This window comes from Echeneis naucrates, chromosome 16 (assembly GCF_900963305.1).
Source record: "Echeneis naucrates chromosome 16, fEcheNa1.1, whole genome shotgun sequence".
Taxonomy (NCBI): domain Eukaryota; kingdom Metazoa; phylum Chordata; class Actinopteri; order Carangiformes; family Echeneidae; genus Echeneis; species Echeneis naucrates.
In genome coordinates this window covers 4455258-4474448 of record NC_042526.1, presented here as the reverse complement: position 1 = coordinate 4474448, position 19191 = coordinate 4455258, and the positions used below count along the sequence as shown (strand labels likewise).

Below are 19191 nucleotides of genomic sequence, written 5' to 3'. Positions count from 1 at the left end.
GCAGTATTTGCCTTAAATATACAAATGATTTATTATCTTATTCTGAAAGATCATGTCATTTCTTTTTTATGCATTTTTTTCTTTATCTGAAACAGCAGAGAGACCAACAGGAAACAGAGACCTGCAGCAAAAGGCCGGATTCAAACCCAAGACGCTCCAGTTACATGGTATGCACCCTAACCACTTGACCACTCGTGCTGCTGGAACGTTTTTCATTTTATTTTGATACTGTGATTTTTAAGGCTGTGGTTTAAACAAAGACTTTCAGACTTTACTATGTTAATAATTGATTGCAAATTTCTAAAATAATTTCTGCAGTTTGGTCCGCTAACAAATTCCTTAAAAAGGGGTAATTTGAACTGTTCAAATACAAGTAATAGACTAAATGTACAATGTTGTGCTGTTAGTTTTAATAACAATGTGGTCATCAGGGGTCTATTTTTAACCAGCTGAGGAGAAGTGCTGCTGTCATTCTGCTTCATTGAGGTCTCTGTGAGCTGAGTGCAGCCTGTTTACCGGATAAATGCACAGGTTAGCACAGACAGCGATCCAGGAACTGCATCCTGGTCTGTCCCCAACATGGAGCAAGCCTTTCTTTTCATTGTTATGCTCGGCAGAATTAAAAGGCTTTCTGAAATCAGAAATCAGAGTAGCAGACCGAAGGTCTTCGTGCTTTGGATCAGTTGACAGTCGTTGCTGTGAAAAGTTTTTGAAGATCTTCATCTCTCTCTCTCTCACACTCACACACACTACGCATCCTCACCTGAAACGGCAGCATATTTTTTTAATCCAGATGGGTCAGACATCTGTGTGTTGTGCTCCAAATGCTGATGTTTGCATATTTAGGTGGAACACAATATACTTCCGTCGTCCCTCTGCTCAAAGTGTGTTTGTCTTTTCTGAAGCTGTGATATCTGTGTGAAATTTTCTGCTCTGCCTAATTTATCTTGTCTTGGCTGGTTAAAGACTGCATGCTGATGTTTCACATTATAGTGCAGAGAAATAACCCAAACAAAAAAAAATGTGAGTCAGGCCCCAAATTAAAGGAACAAGGACACCTAAAAGAATATATAAAAACAACTCTTTGTCAAGATTTTGAGATTCTTTAATTCAGCTAATTTTTAAGCCAAACAGGACACAAGTGCATTTGTTTAGTATGAAATCGCTGCTTTGCATTTCAAAGTTTTCTCTATCAGTCATTAATAACAGGAAATTCAGTCCTGCCTTTCATCAAAGCTTCAGCTTCCAGTCACATTGTTTATCTACACAGTATACTGCAGACATAATATGATGTAAAATGAAGTCAACAATCATGAGACAAAATACAGAATTACTGTCTGACAAATGAAGCTAGGTATATACAGGGTGTCATTTCACAGGCCAATAATTTTGGCAATTATATCGAAACAGATTTTATATTTAATGTGTTATTTTTGTTCTGTTTTAAGGTTGAGCCATGCCGTTCACTCCCAAAGAGAAACTTCACCAACTGCAGTTTTGACAAATTTGCAATGAAGGCACGCTTCAGTCTTGGGTGACTGTGTACAAGCATGTTCCAAGACGCAAAATGACTTCTCTGTTTCTACACATTCTGTGAAAATTTGAGGTTATTTCAACAAGAATTGCCAAAATTATTGGCCTGCGAAATGATGAACACCGTGTATTAATCGTAAATATAAAATTAGGTCAGTCACTAAAATGGAATTTAAAGTGAATTAACCTCCCCCCTGCATTCAGGCCGAAAAGTAGCAGTAATAATTATATTCAACATTTTTCATTTGTGTTATAGAAGAAATTTACATATTTTATCATTTACAACTCTCTTATATTTACTTCAACATCAACCTATAACTGATCAAACTGTGGCCGATTGCGTTTAGCTCCTCAGATAATCTAACTAATCTGAAACATCCACATCACATTCAAACCATTTCTCCATTAGTTCCATTAGCTATTTTAACACTCTGTGCTGCTTTCTACTTTCTGTCTCGGCATTAATAAACTTCCTGTAAACCGACAGTAAAAACAGTAGCTGCTACCACGACATGAAGCTGACGTACATGTGAAGATTCATGAGGAAATGAGCTGTAACTTTATATGTCCACTCTCCTTGTACATTTACACTTTAATCATTTAGTTTATATGAATCTCCCCGTTAACAGCCTTAAAAGGGTCAATTATCCTTTAAAGTCAGAATTACTTACAGTTTCCTCCTGCCACTGATTTTACAGCCACAGTGTTACAGTTTACTGGTTAGCTGAGGGGCTGCAGGTGGGCCAGCTGTCCTCTGAAAGCCTCCGTCGAAGGCGGCGTTCAGCACTTCATCCAGGTTTCCTGCGGTGACAAAGTCAAGGTTGGCCCGGATGTTGGCTGGAAGCTCCTCCAGGTCCTTCTCGTTGCGTTTGGGCAGGATGACACACTTCACTCCCGCCCTGTAGGCCGCCAGGACTTTGTCCTTGATCCCGCCCACCTGAGGAGGACAAACCAACTCTGTAGTTTGAACCACACGCTGTGGATGTACACCTGGTTATGCGGACTCACCGGCAGCACCAGTCCTCTTAAGGTGATCTCTCCCGTCATGGCAACGTCCGATCTGACCAGTCGGCCGCTAAACAGCGAGGCTAGGCAGGCTACTATCGTAATGCCTGCAGAGGGCCCATCCTTGGTGACCGCTCCGGCGGGGAAATGGAGGTGGATGTCTGTCCCTTCTAAAGGATCTGGAGCTCCCACCACTGTCCAAACACAGACGAACAGAGTAGGGTGTTCAGCTGCCTTTTCAGCAGTTTTAGGTCGAGGTCACATTTACTCATAAAGCACATTTAAAACAACAGCAGTCGACCAAAGTGCTGTACAAAGGTTACAAACAAACAAACAAACAAACAAACAAACAAAAAAAACATGAATAGATCCAAGAAAAGAACATACAGACATACAGAGCATTACAACAAACATAGTAAGCGCTCAGCCTGGATGGGTCGGGGAGGATACAACGCGGAGGCCCCGTCTAGACTTTAGACTTGTTTTTGGCACCACCTGGTTGGCTCAGGTGTGATGGAGAAGCTCAGAGATATACCAAGGGGCTAGTCCATTTTGGGTTTTAAAATCTATTAAAAGTTTCAAATCTTTACGAAAGCGGAGAGAAGCCATGACGGGAGTGATGTGGTCACGCTTTCTCCTGCCTGTAAGGAGACGAGCTGTAGGCGGCTTACAGACGACTGGTGCATTAATCAGTGTCAGGATGTACATGAAGGCATGTGCACGTGAACTCACTGTTGGTGAGCTGGTAGGTCTTGGCGTTTGCTCGGAGCCAGCTGATGGCCAGATGGGCGGATTCTTTCATAACATCTCCCAGTTGACCAGTCAGAGTGAGCTGACCTTCTCCCTCCATTCGACTGGCCTCCACGAACATTATCTCCCCGCCAAGCGGCGTCCACGCCAGCCCCAAGGCTACACCGGGCAGGGTGAACCGCTCGGACACCTTCCGTCACACACACATACACAGAAAAAACATCTGTAAATCAGTATTTACAGAATAATAAGGAGGTGGAAAGCCTTAAAGGATGCTTTGTGATCTTGGAAGATGCGGGGATGAATGTGAAACATATGGCCAACCTGGAGGGGGAAAAATGCATGAAGGAGACGAGAGACACGTATGAGAGGAACAACAAAGGGAAAAGAGGAAAGGGAGCGATCAGAAAAAGCAAAATCCCATCGGGAGACAAACTCAATCATATTTCACTTTTTTGATATTAGGACCTCTGAGGAGGTGCTTTTAACTAAAATGTATTTATGAACTGCAGTTGGCCTCAAGCTTTGAGCGGACTTCACATGCAGCCTTTAAATTTTTAAGCTGTGACGTACTGGTCCAAAAATCTGCGTCCGTCACGAAAAAACTATGAAAACAGTCAATCAAGTTCAGCTCCAGCTTCTATCAGACGCTGTTCATTCTGCGTTATGAAGATGCTGCTCGACCTCTCGATGCAAGTTTACCTCCATTTCAAACAGTGGAGGTCCCAGGATGTCTTTCAGAGCGATGTGGTCGATCACAATGGGCATCTCCGGGGGAATCACCTTATCTAAACACACAAGCAGACACACACAGACACACACAGGCAAAATCATATTTATTAACATCTTTAACTCACAGAAGGACTGAGTCAGACACTAAAAGACAGCAGGGATGTTTCTCTTTTGCAACCTTTTTTCTGGATGAATTATCACATTACAAATTCACTGCATCACACAGGCTTTGTGATGAAAAAGAAGAAAGCAGGCCTGAGGGAGTGAGCGAGGGAGAGAGAGAGAGAGAGAGAGAGGCAGATCACAACAGCCAACGCTGAGGCTCATCAGCGGTTCGCCTCCACAGGTGTGAGCGTGTCAGCGTTATCTAAAGACACATTAAACCAAACGTGGAGGCAGATAGACACGCAAACAGTCCACAGGAGTAAACACACCACACCCCGAAGGCCGAATGCAAAATTCATGGTGAAGGACAAACATTGTTTGTGAACGTACTAATGTTTGTGCTCCGTGCCGTTGATGTCCGTTACCTGGCAACACGGCGGGCTTTTTACAGAGACCCTCTGGTTAAACCCCTGTCTCTCCCTTTTCTTTTTATTTTGGTCTCCTCTTTCACTCTAGCAATAGCCTTCACATCTGCTTCAGTTTCCTCTGCACTATTTTCCAGAATCACCTGGAGGTCCATTTGAATCTCCAGAGAAAACAATCGAATCCAAAACTTTTCTGAGCAGGGCTGAGCGTACGGTGCACTGTTCTCCAACCAGAAACACTGACACGAGAGCCAACACAGCTTATTTTTCTAAAAAGGTCCAGATGGCTGCACATTATCCAGCTCATTTCTCAGCCGCCGAGGGACTTCAAGTTGCCCTTGTAAGGGTGTTTCAAATGGTATCACTTGACTTCATTACACAAACGGTCCACTCGAAGAGGACAATGTCAAACAACAGCATGTCAGAATTGTTCTGCCTTCAGATTACTGAGTAGTACAGTTTCATGGATGCTCGACGTACCTTCAGGCTCTAACCTGTTATTATTCAATGAACAGCAGGCGGCATCAGTCCTATTAAATCGGTTTACATGTTTTATACGTCCAACTGACTTTATCACTCTTTAAATATATTTCTCTTTCCCCCTGCTGCTCTCATAATTATCATCAGATCACATCTGTAAGTGGAAGTGGTATTCTTTTGGATTCTGTCTGTCCTTGTCTCTCAATCCGCCTCAGCAGGTCAGCCCAGATGGGCGCCTGCACTCAGCCTGGTCCTGCAGTGAAACCCATCTACTTCCTCAGCCGATGTCATAAAATGCTCTTTCATGTTTAAATTTACTGGGTCTCTGTAAGTCATACTATAAAAGATACAGTCCAGACCAGTTCTATCAGAGCTGACAGCCAACATTTGGAAACCTATAATTTAACGTGTATTTATTTTGGTGAGTTAATAATTCTGAGCTTTTAGTCTGAATCCATTTGAAGAAGGGTGATGAAGAGGGTTTCCTGCTCATGTTAATTTACTAGATTTAAAGGGGCGACTTTTCAAAGCCAAAAAGTTTAACCCTTCTTGTGATCACACTGGGTTTTCTAACTGGTGTTTCATTTCTTGCTGAGAAGCAGCAAAAAATGTAACCCTCCTCTGTGGAGAGTCAGAAAGAAAACAAAGTGTTCTGGCTCCCACCTTCCGGCTCCACGGGGCCCGCTGGGATCAAAGTGTCTGTCTTAATGGATGGATGACCTTCAGCCACTTTCACAGCCACAGCTCTGCACACTGCCCCGATCTTCCTTTCTAGGGAACGCACTCCTGCCTCCCTGGTGTGCCTTGGTGCACCAACACACAAACAACAGATGGTTAATATTATGGATATTATTAATATTATTATGGAGACAAGCTTTTTACTACTACTACTACTCTACAACAACAAAAAACAAAAAAACAAACAAACAAAAAAAAAAAAAACAAACACTTTCATGCTTTGCATATTTCCGGAGCTGCAGGTTCCAGTTTAAATAAATAAAACTGCAATGTTTGGATCAGGTTTCAGTTGTCTTTGTGGCTCATTGGGCAGCTTGATAGGTAATCACTGAAGCTTTTCACCTCAGTGCTGAATGGAGTCCTCTGCTGGTCAACGTTTTATAGCAATGACAAATGTTTCACCATCTATCTGCTCATGAATGTTATTGAAAAAGAAAAAAGAAAGAATTTATAGATGAATAACAGTTCACACATTTTTAACCCATTAAATCGCTACTTTTTACAGTCACATGTATGAAACGAAGTTGGGGATGTGATTGAAAATAAATGAATAAACGTTAAAACACTTGGTTCTCATGGGACTAATAACTCATCAGGCTCTGGGCCGGCGGTGCAATGTGAAAAAAGACAGAAATTACAAATCAGACTCAGATATTCCCGCTGAATCCTGATCCCTGGATTTTCTGCTCTTTGTGCTTTATACGTTTTTTTTAAAGGCATGTAAACGATCACACCGAAGCTCTTTAGGCTGTTTCTATAGTAACCAGATTGGAGTGCGGCAAGCGGTGGAGAGAAACTCTGCAGGACTCAACACACCAGACAACTTTTAATTTTTTAAACGTGCCACACGCTTTTAATCAGGCGGTTTAGTGGACTGCATTACAACTAAGGTCACAATGCTGCTGCTGCTGATTAACTGACAAAACCAGACTCTCACAGGCATGTGGCTGAGGGATGCTTTCCTTAATCAGAAGGTCACCCTCACGCAGGGGCAAACATCCAAGACAAATGTCCACTGAACCACTTGACAACTTAATGACACACACTGATGATCAGAGGCGAAATCCCAGGTTAGATGGGATGTTTTAGCTGGTGGCCGAGTGTTTGACTCTGCAGATCTCTCAGTGGGTTCAAACTCCACAGGATCCAAAGAGAATGTAGTATACATTCCTCAGATATCAATCTGAGGACTGTTTTGTTTTTTCTTTAGAGAGCAGATGTGTCAGACTGTTAGATTTTGGTTATTTGCGTCATGGATGTGGTTGTTTACATGCATGCGTTTGTGTGTGTACCTGCTGATTATATCCTGTGTGGTGTCCTGCGGTATAAGCAGCTGTTGAGGTGTTAATCCGTGTTGCTCCAGCTGGTTTGGGATCAAATGGCGATGAGCGATCTCCACCTTTTCCTCCTGGGTGTAGCCTTGAATAATACAAAAGAAAAATTCAAACAAATAAAGAAAATGCTAAGTTCACGCAGCTGATTTCAAGCTAGGCATCTTTTCAATAACCTTCCTCTGCTACTTGGATCGTCAAAACTGCAATTCCTCCTGACGTCCTGTCAGGAATGTTGTCTTAGACGTCTGCAGACTGGAGGCACCAGGATCACGCAGAGGAATTTCAATTTAAAAGTATTTACATTGAAACATAAAAAAAAAAAAAAAAAAAAATATTTATTTCACTAAACAAATCCTTTAAATGTAACTACCTGTTAAACTAAATTATTTTCTCTAAGAACCGAACTTTCAGAAGTTAGTCAGCCCGAAGAAACAGCCCAAATCAGCATCTTAAAAATGTTTGTGTAATACAGTGCAACACTAACCGCAACTGACAAGAACATGACAAGCACATGAATGAATAATAAAAGACCAGCAAGGAGGAGGGAAACACATAAACTGGCAGTAAATAATTGTATGTTTATATTTAATAGCTAAATACCTCATCATCAGTTAATAAATACATGTGTAACAAAAGAAAAATACATTTGTTAATATCAAGCCAAATGACCAGAAAATACATTGCAAAAATGATTTAAAAAGAAAGTAATAAACTGTAAAAAAAAAAAAAAAAACTTTTCAAACTAATTCCTCTTTCTACATTTAGCTTCTCTATTTTCGTACGTTATTTAGGACAATCATTTATCTATCACAGTGTCGGAAACTAGTAAATTTTGAAAAATCGTATGCACAGTCACACACTGTGTGAGAGTGGAGCCACAGTGGGAGATGGCGCCGTTACATCTGCTCTTTGACTGCGCTGCAGTAAATTCAATCACGCTGTGGAGATTAGCTCTGTCACCCTGGCAGCACGTGAGATGAATCTGCTCCGGACTCACCTGGTACCTGCAGAACCTCCATCCTGTCCAGCAGCGCCGGGGGGATGGTGGCTGTGGTGTTTGCTGTGGCGATGAAGAGAACTTGGGAGAGGTCAAAGGCCACATTGAGGTAATGGTCTGTGAAGCTGTGGTTCTGCTCTGGGTCCAGGACCTGAGGGAAGATGTGGACAGTGTTTGGTTTATTCATTCACCTTCAACCGCTTATCTGTTTCTGGGTCGTGGGGGTTGCTGCAGCCAATCCCAGCTCACTCTGGGTGAGGGGCGGGGTCACCATGGACAGGTCACCAATCCATCACAGGGCCAACACACAGAGACAGACAGAGACCCACAGCCACTCACACTCAGACCAACAGACAACTTAGAGTCACCAGTTAACCTAAACATGATGTCTTTGGACGGTGGGAGGAAACCACACAGACACGGGGAGGACATGGAAACTCCACTCAGAAAGGCCTCAGGCCGGGTGGGAGAACCACCCAGGACCAGGTGGGGAGATGATATCTCTGGCCTGGGAGCGCCTCGGGATCCCCCAGTCAGAGTGAGCTCCTTGCTAAAGTTGCTACCCCCCCCAATTCTGACATTGGATAAGCAGATGAAGATGGATGGATGAAGAGGCAAATAAACAGCGAGGAGGGAACTCAGAGGAGCATATACTTCTGCCAAAGCCAAATAACCTTTCATGTCTGTGTGATCCAGACCATCAAATGAATCTGCACCAGTTCAATAAACTCATAGGTCAGGGGTCAGCAGCCCACAGCTCCGGGGCCACATGCAGCTCTTTCATCCCTCTGCCGTGGCTCTCTGTGACTTTGAGAAAATAATGCCAGTAAATAATAGCTGTTTATTCATTCATTCATCTTCAAACACTTATCTGTTTCTAGGTCATGGGGGTGCTATTTGATTTCAATAAATTTGATTCTATTTAGCTTTTTTTTTTCAGCCCAACAGTCATGATTCTGGAGATTTAGGTGATCTTGTAACATTGAAATAAAAGGTGTTTTTATATATTGCCGATCAGAATGAGCATCACACCTTGTTTGCGTCACCTGTTGGCGACAGGAAAAGAAAAGTTGAGGAAAATAGAATGTAGTTCTTAAATGTCATAAATGCAACAAACTACAGCTCTTCTATACAAGGCATGAGTGTAGTGAAACTATGTATGCAGAGTGTGATTTGTGGCTCCAGGTGGATTTTATTAAATGGCAATCACAACAAAGTGGCTGTTTCAGTGCTGAAGGTTGTCGACCCCTGTCAACACCATTAATGTGTCTTGAAGTTCTGACATTCTCTTAGAAACTAATTTAGCTGTCAAAATATTACACAAGTTAAGGAAAGTGATGAAAATATCACTAGAGAAAAAAATGGCACCATAATCTTCTCCAGAGATTATTAAAGGAAGGAAGCAGGATACATGCTCATTGGCCATTCTGACAAAGGGTAACATGAACTACTTAGGGCGTTGCTTTGGGACTGTGAACATGAGATGAAGACATCTGGGCTTCAAAAACAGATAATCTGAGAGGAAGAAACAGACTGACCTCCAACAGTGCAGCTGCAGGGTCTCCTTGCAGGCTCTTTCCCAGTTTGTCCACCTCGTCCAAGAGGAAGACAGGATTATTTACACCCACCGTCTTCAGACCGTTGATGATTCGGCCAGGCATGCTCCCTACATATGTACGCCTGCAGGGACGGTAGAAAAACTGCTGGTTTACAGTGCAAAGGGGAAAATAATATCAAACCAACAAAGCTGTCAAAGGGCTTAAATGTACTGATGACAATAAAGAGGAAAAGAAGGATGGATTATCTCCAGCTGGAGCACGACCTACCAAGGCAACCGTTGGCTAAATCAAAGCTAGTTAGCAGGTGACAAGGAATCTATTCTGTGCTACATATGCGAAGGGAACTTGATAAAACAATCAGAATGAGAATCGAAGTTTTCTGGATTTCACATAAGAGGTCTGTTTTTTTCTCTGCTACAAATTACCGGATGCAAGAAAGCCTCAAGTGTTTCCAGACATTAAAATGTGCAGATTCTGAAGGTCAAAGAAATAAAATAGAAGGCACGCAGTAAATCCGAAATGCAGAACCACAAAATTGTAAACTGAACGAAACTACGGCAGGTGTGTATTTTTCAACAAAAGTTGACTAACTTGTAAAAAAAAAAAAAAATTGACCGTTAAGGAACTTTCATCTTTATCCCTCACTCTCCTGCTGTTGGTGTGTCAGGCACATGTTTCTCATCTGACTGAGAAAAAGCGTTTCAGCTCTGTTTAGCTTTCCTTTAAAATACTAAGATCCGTCATGCAATCTGAGAGGAGTACAAACACACAAATCAAATCCATTACATCAGTAACTAAGCAGCTGGCCAACAAACCCAAAAAAACAGCCGCAGGGCATCAGCAGTGCAGGTGGATAAAGACTCAAGACGCTTAATGTAGATAAAAGGAATGCTTAAAACCTAAAATACCTAAAATAATAAGGAAGTATTCTGAAAACTTTTGTTTAAAAAATAAATAAACATAGTATCCTATTGATTGACTTCAATAATCAAATATAATATAAATCAAATTGTAACCGTAATTGTAATTATGTAATTATATTTTTGTTGAGATTTAGATGTAAATATATTGACAAAATAGAGAGTGAAATTCTTCATGAAGATGGGTAAAATTAGAAGAGCCAACTATAAATGTATCTAAATGCTAAAAAATAAATCAACTGGAAATAAATGAATGCAAAATGATTTTCAAATAAATATACACAAAACAACAAATTCAAACTATTGGTCGGGATATTTATGGTTCAAAAGGTGTGTGAATTAGGAAACCCCAATCGATTTGTTCTCGTTTGTAATGAATTCTACTGCTGCGCTGTGGTAAGCTGGTGCAGTGTTGATCGAAACAGAACATGTTTGGCAGAGACTTGCCAAATTCAAGAGATGCCCATCATGACGTTAGAGTCACAAAACCAAAACCCTGTTTTGTGCGGACGTTCTGACCGTGAATATTGATCACCAAAAACAACAAAACCTGTGTCCTCGGATGTCAGACTGGTCACAGACGCCTCCTAAAGCGATGCGGTGAAACTCTCTGCCCAGAGTCCGGGCGATGGAACGTCCCACACTGGTCTTTCCCACTCCTGGGGGCCCCACAAAGCACAGAATGGGGCCCTGACGGGGGACAGCAAGCAGATAAATACAACAGTCAGTAAAGAAACTGCCTGATACAGGTCGTGGTCTTTATCTTTGTACGCTTATCCACGTGTGATCTTTGAGAGGTACCTTGAGTGAAGTCTTCAGTTGTCTGACAGCCAGGTACTCCAGCACACGTCTCTTCAGCTTGTCCATGGCGTAGTGATCGTTGTCCAGCAGCGTACGGGCAGCTCTGATGTCCAGGCAGTCTGGGCGCGTGCGGGGTGAATGTGGATGAGATGGACAGTTCAGAGAAAGAAAGAAAGAAAACATGAAACTTAATGAGGACTGATGAACACAAACAGCGAGCGAACAGAGTGAAGAGTAGAAAAGAAGCGGCTTCAGAAACTTGGCAAGCAATGTTTTGGCAGTAAACTGATCCTGAAACTGAATGAAACATGTCCTGAAGTGTAGAAGTCTCCACTAAAATGTGGTTACATAGAATGGGATCAGTCTGTGGTCAGCAGAGACAGGAAAGATCAAGAAAATCTGTGGCCGTGCACGTTTGTTTGTTGGCAGAGAGATTTGGTGATCTTGTGGACGGCCACCACGTATTAAAGTATTCTTTCTGCGGGTAACGTGATCACTATGGATTCTGGGTTGAGATGTGAGTGATCCAAGATGTAAGATTTACAGTAACTGCTGTGTTTGGCTGAAATTACTTTCATAAAAAACAAAACAGTTTGCCAAGAAATCAGAGACAGTTGGATTTAAAGTAAGTGGTTTCATGTCTGTCATAAAGCGCGGCCCCAACTTCTGAACACATTTTATCCAACTCAAAAAGTATTCCTGCTCACATGCTGCTCACAAATCCAGCAGGCACAAAGAGAGATTCAGGAATATTTAGAGCTGTGTGTCGGCAAACTAATGATATCAGTATTCACTCTCCTCATAGCTCTGCATGTCTAAATACTAAATAAATACTTTCTATGGCCGATGCAGATATTTAGAAACTGGGGTCAGCTAATTTAACACTTTAACACAATAACACCATTTCTCAACTTCAGACTACACTCAAACTAAAGCATAGTGTGGTGCAGTTAAACCTAATAGGAGTCGTAGTACAGGGCTCAAAACATTTCAATCACCTCCCAAAAACTGTCCGGAATCACGTTTTTTTTGTTTGCTTGTTGACGGACACATAAAAAGTGATCACAAAAAATTATTTACTCGTATCACAAGAACTACTCAAGCCAGCAGCCAGTTGAACTTTTAATTTTCAAAAACACGGGGCTGCCCGCAGATGTGCCTGTCAATTAATCGGCTCAATATCTCCCGACATCGGCCGATGCCTAAATCATCTTAAATACATCTACATCTGTTGTGATCAACTTCTTCAGTCTCTGGAAAAACAGACATCCAGCAGATACAAATCAAAGCAAAAATGTAGTTAAGCCATGTGTTACCATGTGTTAAGCATTTCTCTCTATTAGAGCTCAGCATCTCTTAGATCTTTATCTGTGTGTCATCTGCAGTGAGAAGAAGCAGCCTCAGTGAATTAGAGATCTTCGACAAACACTTCAGCTCCATTTGACAGACTCTTACCGACAGGAATAAATTCCTGATTTTATGTTGTTGGGCTCGTTTTAATCATCCTTTTTTCCTCTCACAGACGGCTTTCTTGCAGCTTCCTTATTTCTTTTCATGCCATGCTTATATGTATTTTGCTGATAAATGTCCCTCGAGATAAAGTTTTTGTCGATCTAGATCTATTTATCTATCGTTATCTCTCTTACCTTTGGTGCTTTTACTCCACGGCAACTCGACCATCAGATCCAGGTAGTTCCTGGTCAAGGCGTACTCCGGCATGGACTGAGGCAACTTCTTCAGTCTGCATGCAGATGAACAAAATGAAAAAGTTGGTTTTTATTCATTTTCTTTTGTATTTCAAAAATAGCGGAGGAGAAAAAGCCCATTAGGTCTACTTCAGGTACAGACAAACTCACCTCTTCAGTTCTTTCAGGCAAACTTTGAGTGCAGCTTCAGGCATGTTTGCAGCTCGAACTTTTCTTTCAAGGACTGTGGTGTCGTCTCCATCTTCATCTTCATCCTCCTCATCTAGATTGAACTGCCGGCCTGGGAACGCTCCACCTTTACGCACCGATAAGACCTATAAAGTCAAGAGTTTCAGGTTCTTATCTAATTAACAATAATTAGCCATAACATTACGACCAGCTGTCCAGCACCCAGGCTTCACTAGACCTCTGAGTGTGAGCTGTGGTATCTAGCACCAAGACATTAGCCGCAGATACTTTAAGTATTGGATTTTTGCGAGGTGGTGCAATGTTTGTCCAGCACTTCTCATATATGCTGGACTGGATTGAGATCTGGGGAATTTGGAGGTCGATCAGCGAATTCCACATCGGACCTCCTTGTTGTATTCCTAAAACCCCCTCTAAACCATTTTAGATGGTCAGGCTGATTTTACATGAACTTGTCGAGGTGAGACCCGTTGGCAGGACTGAACGTTTCACAACAGAACATTGTTCTGGCCAGGTCTTCCCCAGGTATGAGACTCACACCTCACATGGTCTATCAGACCAGACCACCTTTCTCCATTTCTGATGCTCATGCGTACATTGTAGGAGGTTTTGGTGGTGGACACCCTACCCATACACAAACTGTGACACCTTTCAAATATCAACCAGCATAATTTAAAAATCAACCTCTTCGGCTGAACAGGCCGCACAGGCTTTTGATGTTCACACAACCATTAACAAGTCTTGGCTTCCCACGATCCTGTTCAATGGTTTTCCTTCCTTGGACAATGTTTTTCCACTGCAGACCAGAAATATCTCACCAGAGCTGCTGTTTTGGATGCATTCTGATCCAATAGCAAAGCTGTCACGGACCGATACACTTACAAGTTGCTCCTGTTTCCTGTTCCTACTCCAAACACATTAACTTCAAGGACTGAATGCCAACCTGCTGCCTAAAATATCCCACCTATTGACAGGTGTCCTGGTAACCAGGTGACCAGTCAGCTTCTCGTCACCTGCCAGTGGTCTCAATGTTACAGCCGATCAGTGTGTGTTTTTGAAGAAAGGCAGACTCTCTCTTACCCTCTTTTCATTATCAGGACTCGTCTTCCTGGTCTTCTGTAGGAGTTTCAGTCCGTCTATCTGTCTGGTCAACATGGGCAGAGCTTTCTTGAAGCGCTCCTCCAAGCTCACAGCATCTAGAACCTTCACCGCACACAAGACGTTACAAGACATACCTTTCATTTTCATCACAACCCTAAACAAAGGTCTTTTTCTAAAGCTCTCGGCAGCAGCTTTGTAAAGAATACATGGTCCATGCAAGACAGACTGAATGTAATTTTAACTTGTTCAACTTGAAGTTTCTAAACTTCCTTCTTTAAATCTTCTGGCACTTGGCATGTTGCTGTTTTGTAGACACTTCACCTGCAGCTTCTCCTTGTTTGAGGTGTGGATCATGGAGGCAACCACGTCAGGTAGCGTTTCTCTGGGCAGACTGTCTAGCAGACGCCTGAATTTGGCCACGACAGGAATGGACACGTCCAGCATACCCAACAACTGCACACGCAGACACACAGTGGGGTTATATTTACAAAGAAAACTGAACTGGCTTTTCAGTCCAATCAATTGCAGAGTGGTTTTGTCAGAAGACCTCCCTGTTAATGTCTGTCATGATTTGTGCCTGTTTCTTATAATTTTTGGCAGAACAAAGGAGTTCATCAGGCAATCACCCACTTCAGGAAAGAAAAAAAAAAAAAAAAAAAAAAAACAGGAAAGAATACAAAGAATTTTCTGAAAATCCCAAAACAAGATGAGACAAAATGTTGTTTTTTAAAAAAAAAAAATAAATAAATAAACTAAACAAAAGAAGCAAATGTTGGCCAAAACAGATGTGATGAGCACAGCAGGACAGCTACTTATCTCCGAAAAAATAACAGCATGATTTGGGCTTTGAGCTGCACGGTACTGTTTCCTACAGGATTTAATTAAGATACAATAGCCTAACAAACAATAACCCTGAATGTCAAATGAAGTCTACAAGATAGTGACATGAGAAATGTTTACATTGTTTTTCCTCAGAATCTATACAAGCTGCCATAGATGAGCTAAGATTCAGTTCAAATTCCTCCTAGTTACTGACCTTTTTTTTCTTTGTTTGTTTGTTTTTTTTTGGGGGGTGGGGTAACTGCCACCAATTAATCATTAAATTCAAGGGTTCACTTACTTTTTTCCCCTCAGCAGTGTGAATGTTTAAAGGCTCAGATGATCAAAATTGTTAGCGTAACAGTAGCCTGTGACTTGCAGATCAGTTCAGACTTTGTGATCAGAGGATTTCGACTTTTTCTTGACACTGAAATATCATGCTGAAAAGCGCCACCACCAAAATTCCTTGCACGAATCTCAACAGTTACACATGAATCCAGAGGCCGCACTGTTATCAGAATGAAAACACATCAAGGATCACGAGGTTAAGAGGAGAGAGTGTAGCTGTGGTGTCTGGGAATGTGCTCCAGTGACAGAACGATATAATGGTTTATTGTTAAAGGTACCTAGGCAAGTCAATATCATTTTCAATTCAACACATCACCCAAAGAGTTGCTCTTGTTCGAGACTCCACGGGGATCAAGGAAAGAAAAACACATGAACATTCTGTCGGACCAAACCAGATATTATAAGTTCTGACAATGAAGTCCCGTGATGCTACTAGAGAGAAAACAACTTCTGCTTTCCCTATGTGGTCACCTCGTGGTTTAAAATGTCAAAAGAGAATAACTAAAACAAATGTTGACCGTAATAGAAGCATGAGAATATAAATAAACGGGTATATTAATTGATGTCCAGTAGGTCGAAATACTGACCTTCTCTATTTGTTTTATCAGCAGTTCTGTATGCCTACAGAAGGCTGCATGTGTCAGTTACATTCAAAACAAAATCTAATTTCTCACTGCAGAGCTTTGAGTCCTGCTGCTCAAAAGCAACATTAAGTTGAAAATATCAATCATTTATACTGGCAGCTATAAAAAAAATTGGTGAAATACGAAAAGGAAAAAATTGCTCTGTTGGCTGGCTCAGCAGGAGACAAGGACTTTCTTAGTTTTTTTTTTTTTTGGGTGCTTTTTTCTCACCAACTGTCTCAGTCACACACAAACCTGTAGGGAAGCCTGGTAAAACTTCTTGGACAGCTCCCGCAGCTCTCCATCATCTGCACTGACGCCTTCTGTTGCTGGAGTTGTGTACTGCTCCAATTTATCCAACTGTTCCACCTGCAATATATATATATATACATATTTTTTTGCAATTCCTAAAGCTACCTATAAAAAATGACTATTATTACTAAGTTTCTCATATCAGGGAGGAACCTTTGAATACATTTCACAGCAGTAATGTACAAATCCAGGAAAAGCAGAAGATAGCTAACATCAAAATGAGAATATTAAAGATTTGTAAATTCCATAAATACAAATATTCTAAGATAGACATGGTCATAACATCGTTGGCTATTTGCATCCTAAATAGAGTGAGCTGTCTGTTTGCTCACAGATAGATTTGCTTTGGAGCCGGGTATTATTCTCGGACACATGAGAACGGTTTAATTCTGTACAAAGCAGTGTCTCCTATCATTACCTCTGCCAGGACGAAGGGCCGCTCCTTCAGGAGACTGGACACCCTGAAGCGACACAGTCCACTGATGAGGAGGGTGTAGTGGGGCTTTGGCCAGTTACTGCCAACCACCTGCACTGCTATCCCTGCTGTACCAATCCTACACAGAGACAAAGCAGACGGTGAGTGAGAAAGGCAGCTAATAGGAAATAACTCAGGCAGACAGCCATGACAAACTGTGGCAGAACTGAGAACACCTTCACTTTGGGGTCATTCAAAGGCAGAGAGACTTCCAGTTAAGTCTCAAATATTGCCAATTGCAGCAAAAGAAATCATCCCATTATCTGACAAACCATGCATCAACAACTATTTTGGTGATCTGATAATCATTTGGTTATTCTTTAAGCAAAAATGACGAAGTATCTTCAGCTTTTTCAGATTTTTTAATGACCGTAAACTGAATAACTTTGTGTTCTTTTATTTGTAGATTATTTCCTCCCCAGTTACTTCGTCATATACACTTGACAGTTTAGTAGCTAAGGTGACAGGCTGGATTTTCTTCAGTCAACAGAGATTCCAACTTCAATGTGACTTCAATGTTCATTATCAATTGAGTGGGACGTGTAAGAAATTTGCAGCGCAGCTACATCTGCTAAAAGAAAGTAAAACATATTAATGCTTTTTCATTTCAATGTTTTTTTTTTTTTTAAGATAAAGTAAATACATATCCACATTTCAATATTTACCAGACCAACAGTCTAGAGAGACAAACAGTTCCTACGTGGTCTGGCAGACAATGGTTGAAGGTTAAAGTCCAATTCGCTGCACATGGTTGGTTGTTTGACTGCAGTACAAGTCCAGGGTAGATTTTTCTCGAACAAATCACACACCACTAACTGCAAATACAACAAAAACACCAATAAACCTACGAGTCTCATAAAAGTAACACTGTCATGCTTATGGACAGATAGAAAGGCTGATTTAAATAATAAAAAAAACAAAACAAACAACAACTCATTGACCATTGTGGAAATGAAAAATTCCAACATATATCCACGTTGGAGTCCCACCACAGTCAGCTGTTATCACAACGTGTGTGTTACCCGTGCAGGGCCGGCAGGTCGTCGGAGTCGTGCTCCGGGTCTCTGCTGTTGGGCAGGACTCCGATGATGGTGCTCTTCAGGGAGGTCCCCTTCAGCAGCCGCTGGCTCACCAGCTGCATGTTCCTGGCCGAGCCGACGGTGAACCGGACGGTGGAGCCCGGCAGGAGGACGCCTTCGTGGGTCAGCAGCAGTGGGAGCCGGGTCGGTATCAGGATTCCGCCGCCGGGGGCCATTGTGTTGTTGTCGTTGTTGTTGTTGTTGTTGTTGTTGTTGTTGTTCAGCAGCTAGGACGCTTTTTTTTTTTTTTGTCGGAGAGACAAACAAACTCACAAACACGTCCTCGCACCAACTGTTCACACGACTTCCGGGTAGTAAATTCAAAATAAAATGATCATTGACGACACGAAAATATAGTTAATTAAGAAGATTTGAAACGTGGCTGCTGTTTTTGCCTGTTTTTGGCAACTGTTCCAACTTAAATGACATTTTCGTCTCCACTGCTTTTACTTCCTGGATCCGCTACGGAAACTCCCGAAGGACAAAATAACTCATAATCACTACAAACGGCCAACAGCTTATTTTAGTTAATTCAACAACAGTTAAACTGATCCCGTGAATAAAATCCAGATTTTACCTTAAGAATAAGATTTTGGACTGTTTATATATCTACTTAGGATCTGAGTTTGACTGAAGAAAGCATATTTTAAATTTAGACTGTCCTGTTCAGACCACAACCTCACACATCTTCAGCTATTCAAGTGTTCCTCAGTCAAGTGATTGTGTATCACTCAGAAGTAATGCCTATAAAACACAACCAGCTGTTTCAGTCAAGAAACAGCATCATGGATGGGCTCCAGTATCCTGGATGGTTTCTGCAGCGTGTCAAAACAACGTGACCAATGTGCTGACCGAGTTCCCTACAAATCCAGTAATCCTTTCAGTACACAGAAAACATAACAAAATAAATTCATATATGCCTCCTTTGATAATTTAGCTTGCTGGGTTGACTTCTGGGTTGCATTACCTAAAACTGAACCCAACAATTCTCCTCCATAATCTGTAAAAACCACGGCATCAGTCCGAGCCACCGTGAAGAAACAAACACTCTGAGTACGATGAGTTACAGAGTGTGTGGCTTTAACATGAAATTTAAATGTGTATACGCACAGCCTGTTTAGTAGATAGTACCACACCAGAGTTGGTTTCTTTTCACCCTCTCA

General features: G+C 41.7%; 1 protein-coding gene across 1 annotated transcript; it reads right to left on the bottom strand.

The window, feature by feature from the left end:
• Positions 1-1093: 1093 nt before the first annotated feature.
• On the bottom strand, positions 1094-18478 carry lonp2 (lon peptidase 2, peroxisomal). The gene is made up of 17 exons (XM_029523360.1): positions 17972-18478; positions 16893-17028; positions 16418-16531; positions 14694-14825; positions 14352-14474; positions 13236-13399; positions 13026-13120; positions 11380-11498; positions 11129-11268; positions 9638-9779; positions 8100-8250; positions 7061-7187; positions 5694-5833; positions 3991-4076; positions 3271-3478; positions 2542-2732; positions 1094-2470 (listed from the first exon to the last, which is right to left on the bottom strand). Exons 1-17 carry the CDS (start codon positions 18202-18204, stop codon positions 2240-2242), a joined length of 2532 nt encoding a protein of 843 aa, XP_029379220.1. The 5' UTR covers positions 18205-18478; the 3' UTR covers positions 1094-2239.
• Positions 18479-19191: the final 713 nt, after the last annotated feature.

Coding starts and splice junctions, on each gene's coding strand:
- lonp2 (XM_029523360.1), bottom strand. CDS start 18,204: ATGGCCCCCGGCGGCGGAATCCTGATACCGACCCGGCTCCCACTGCTG. Junction 11,269..11,379: donor AACTGAAGACTTCACTCAAG/GTACCTCTCAAA, acceptor GTCCCCCGTCAG/GGCCCCATTCTGTGCTTTGT. Junction 7,188..8,099: donor GGAGGTTCTGCAGGTACCAG/GTGAGTCCGGAG, acceptor GTATTATTCAAG/GCTACACCCAGGAGGAAAAG.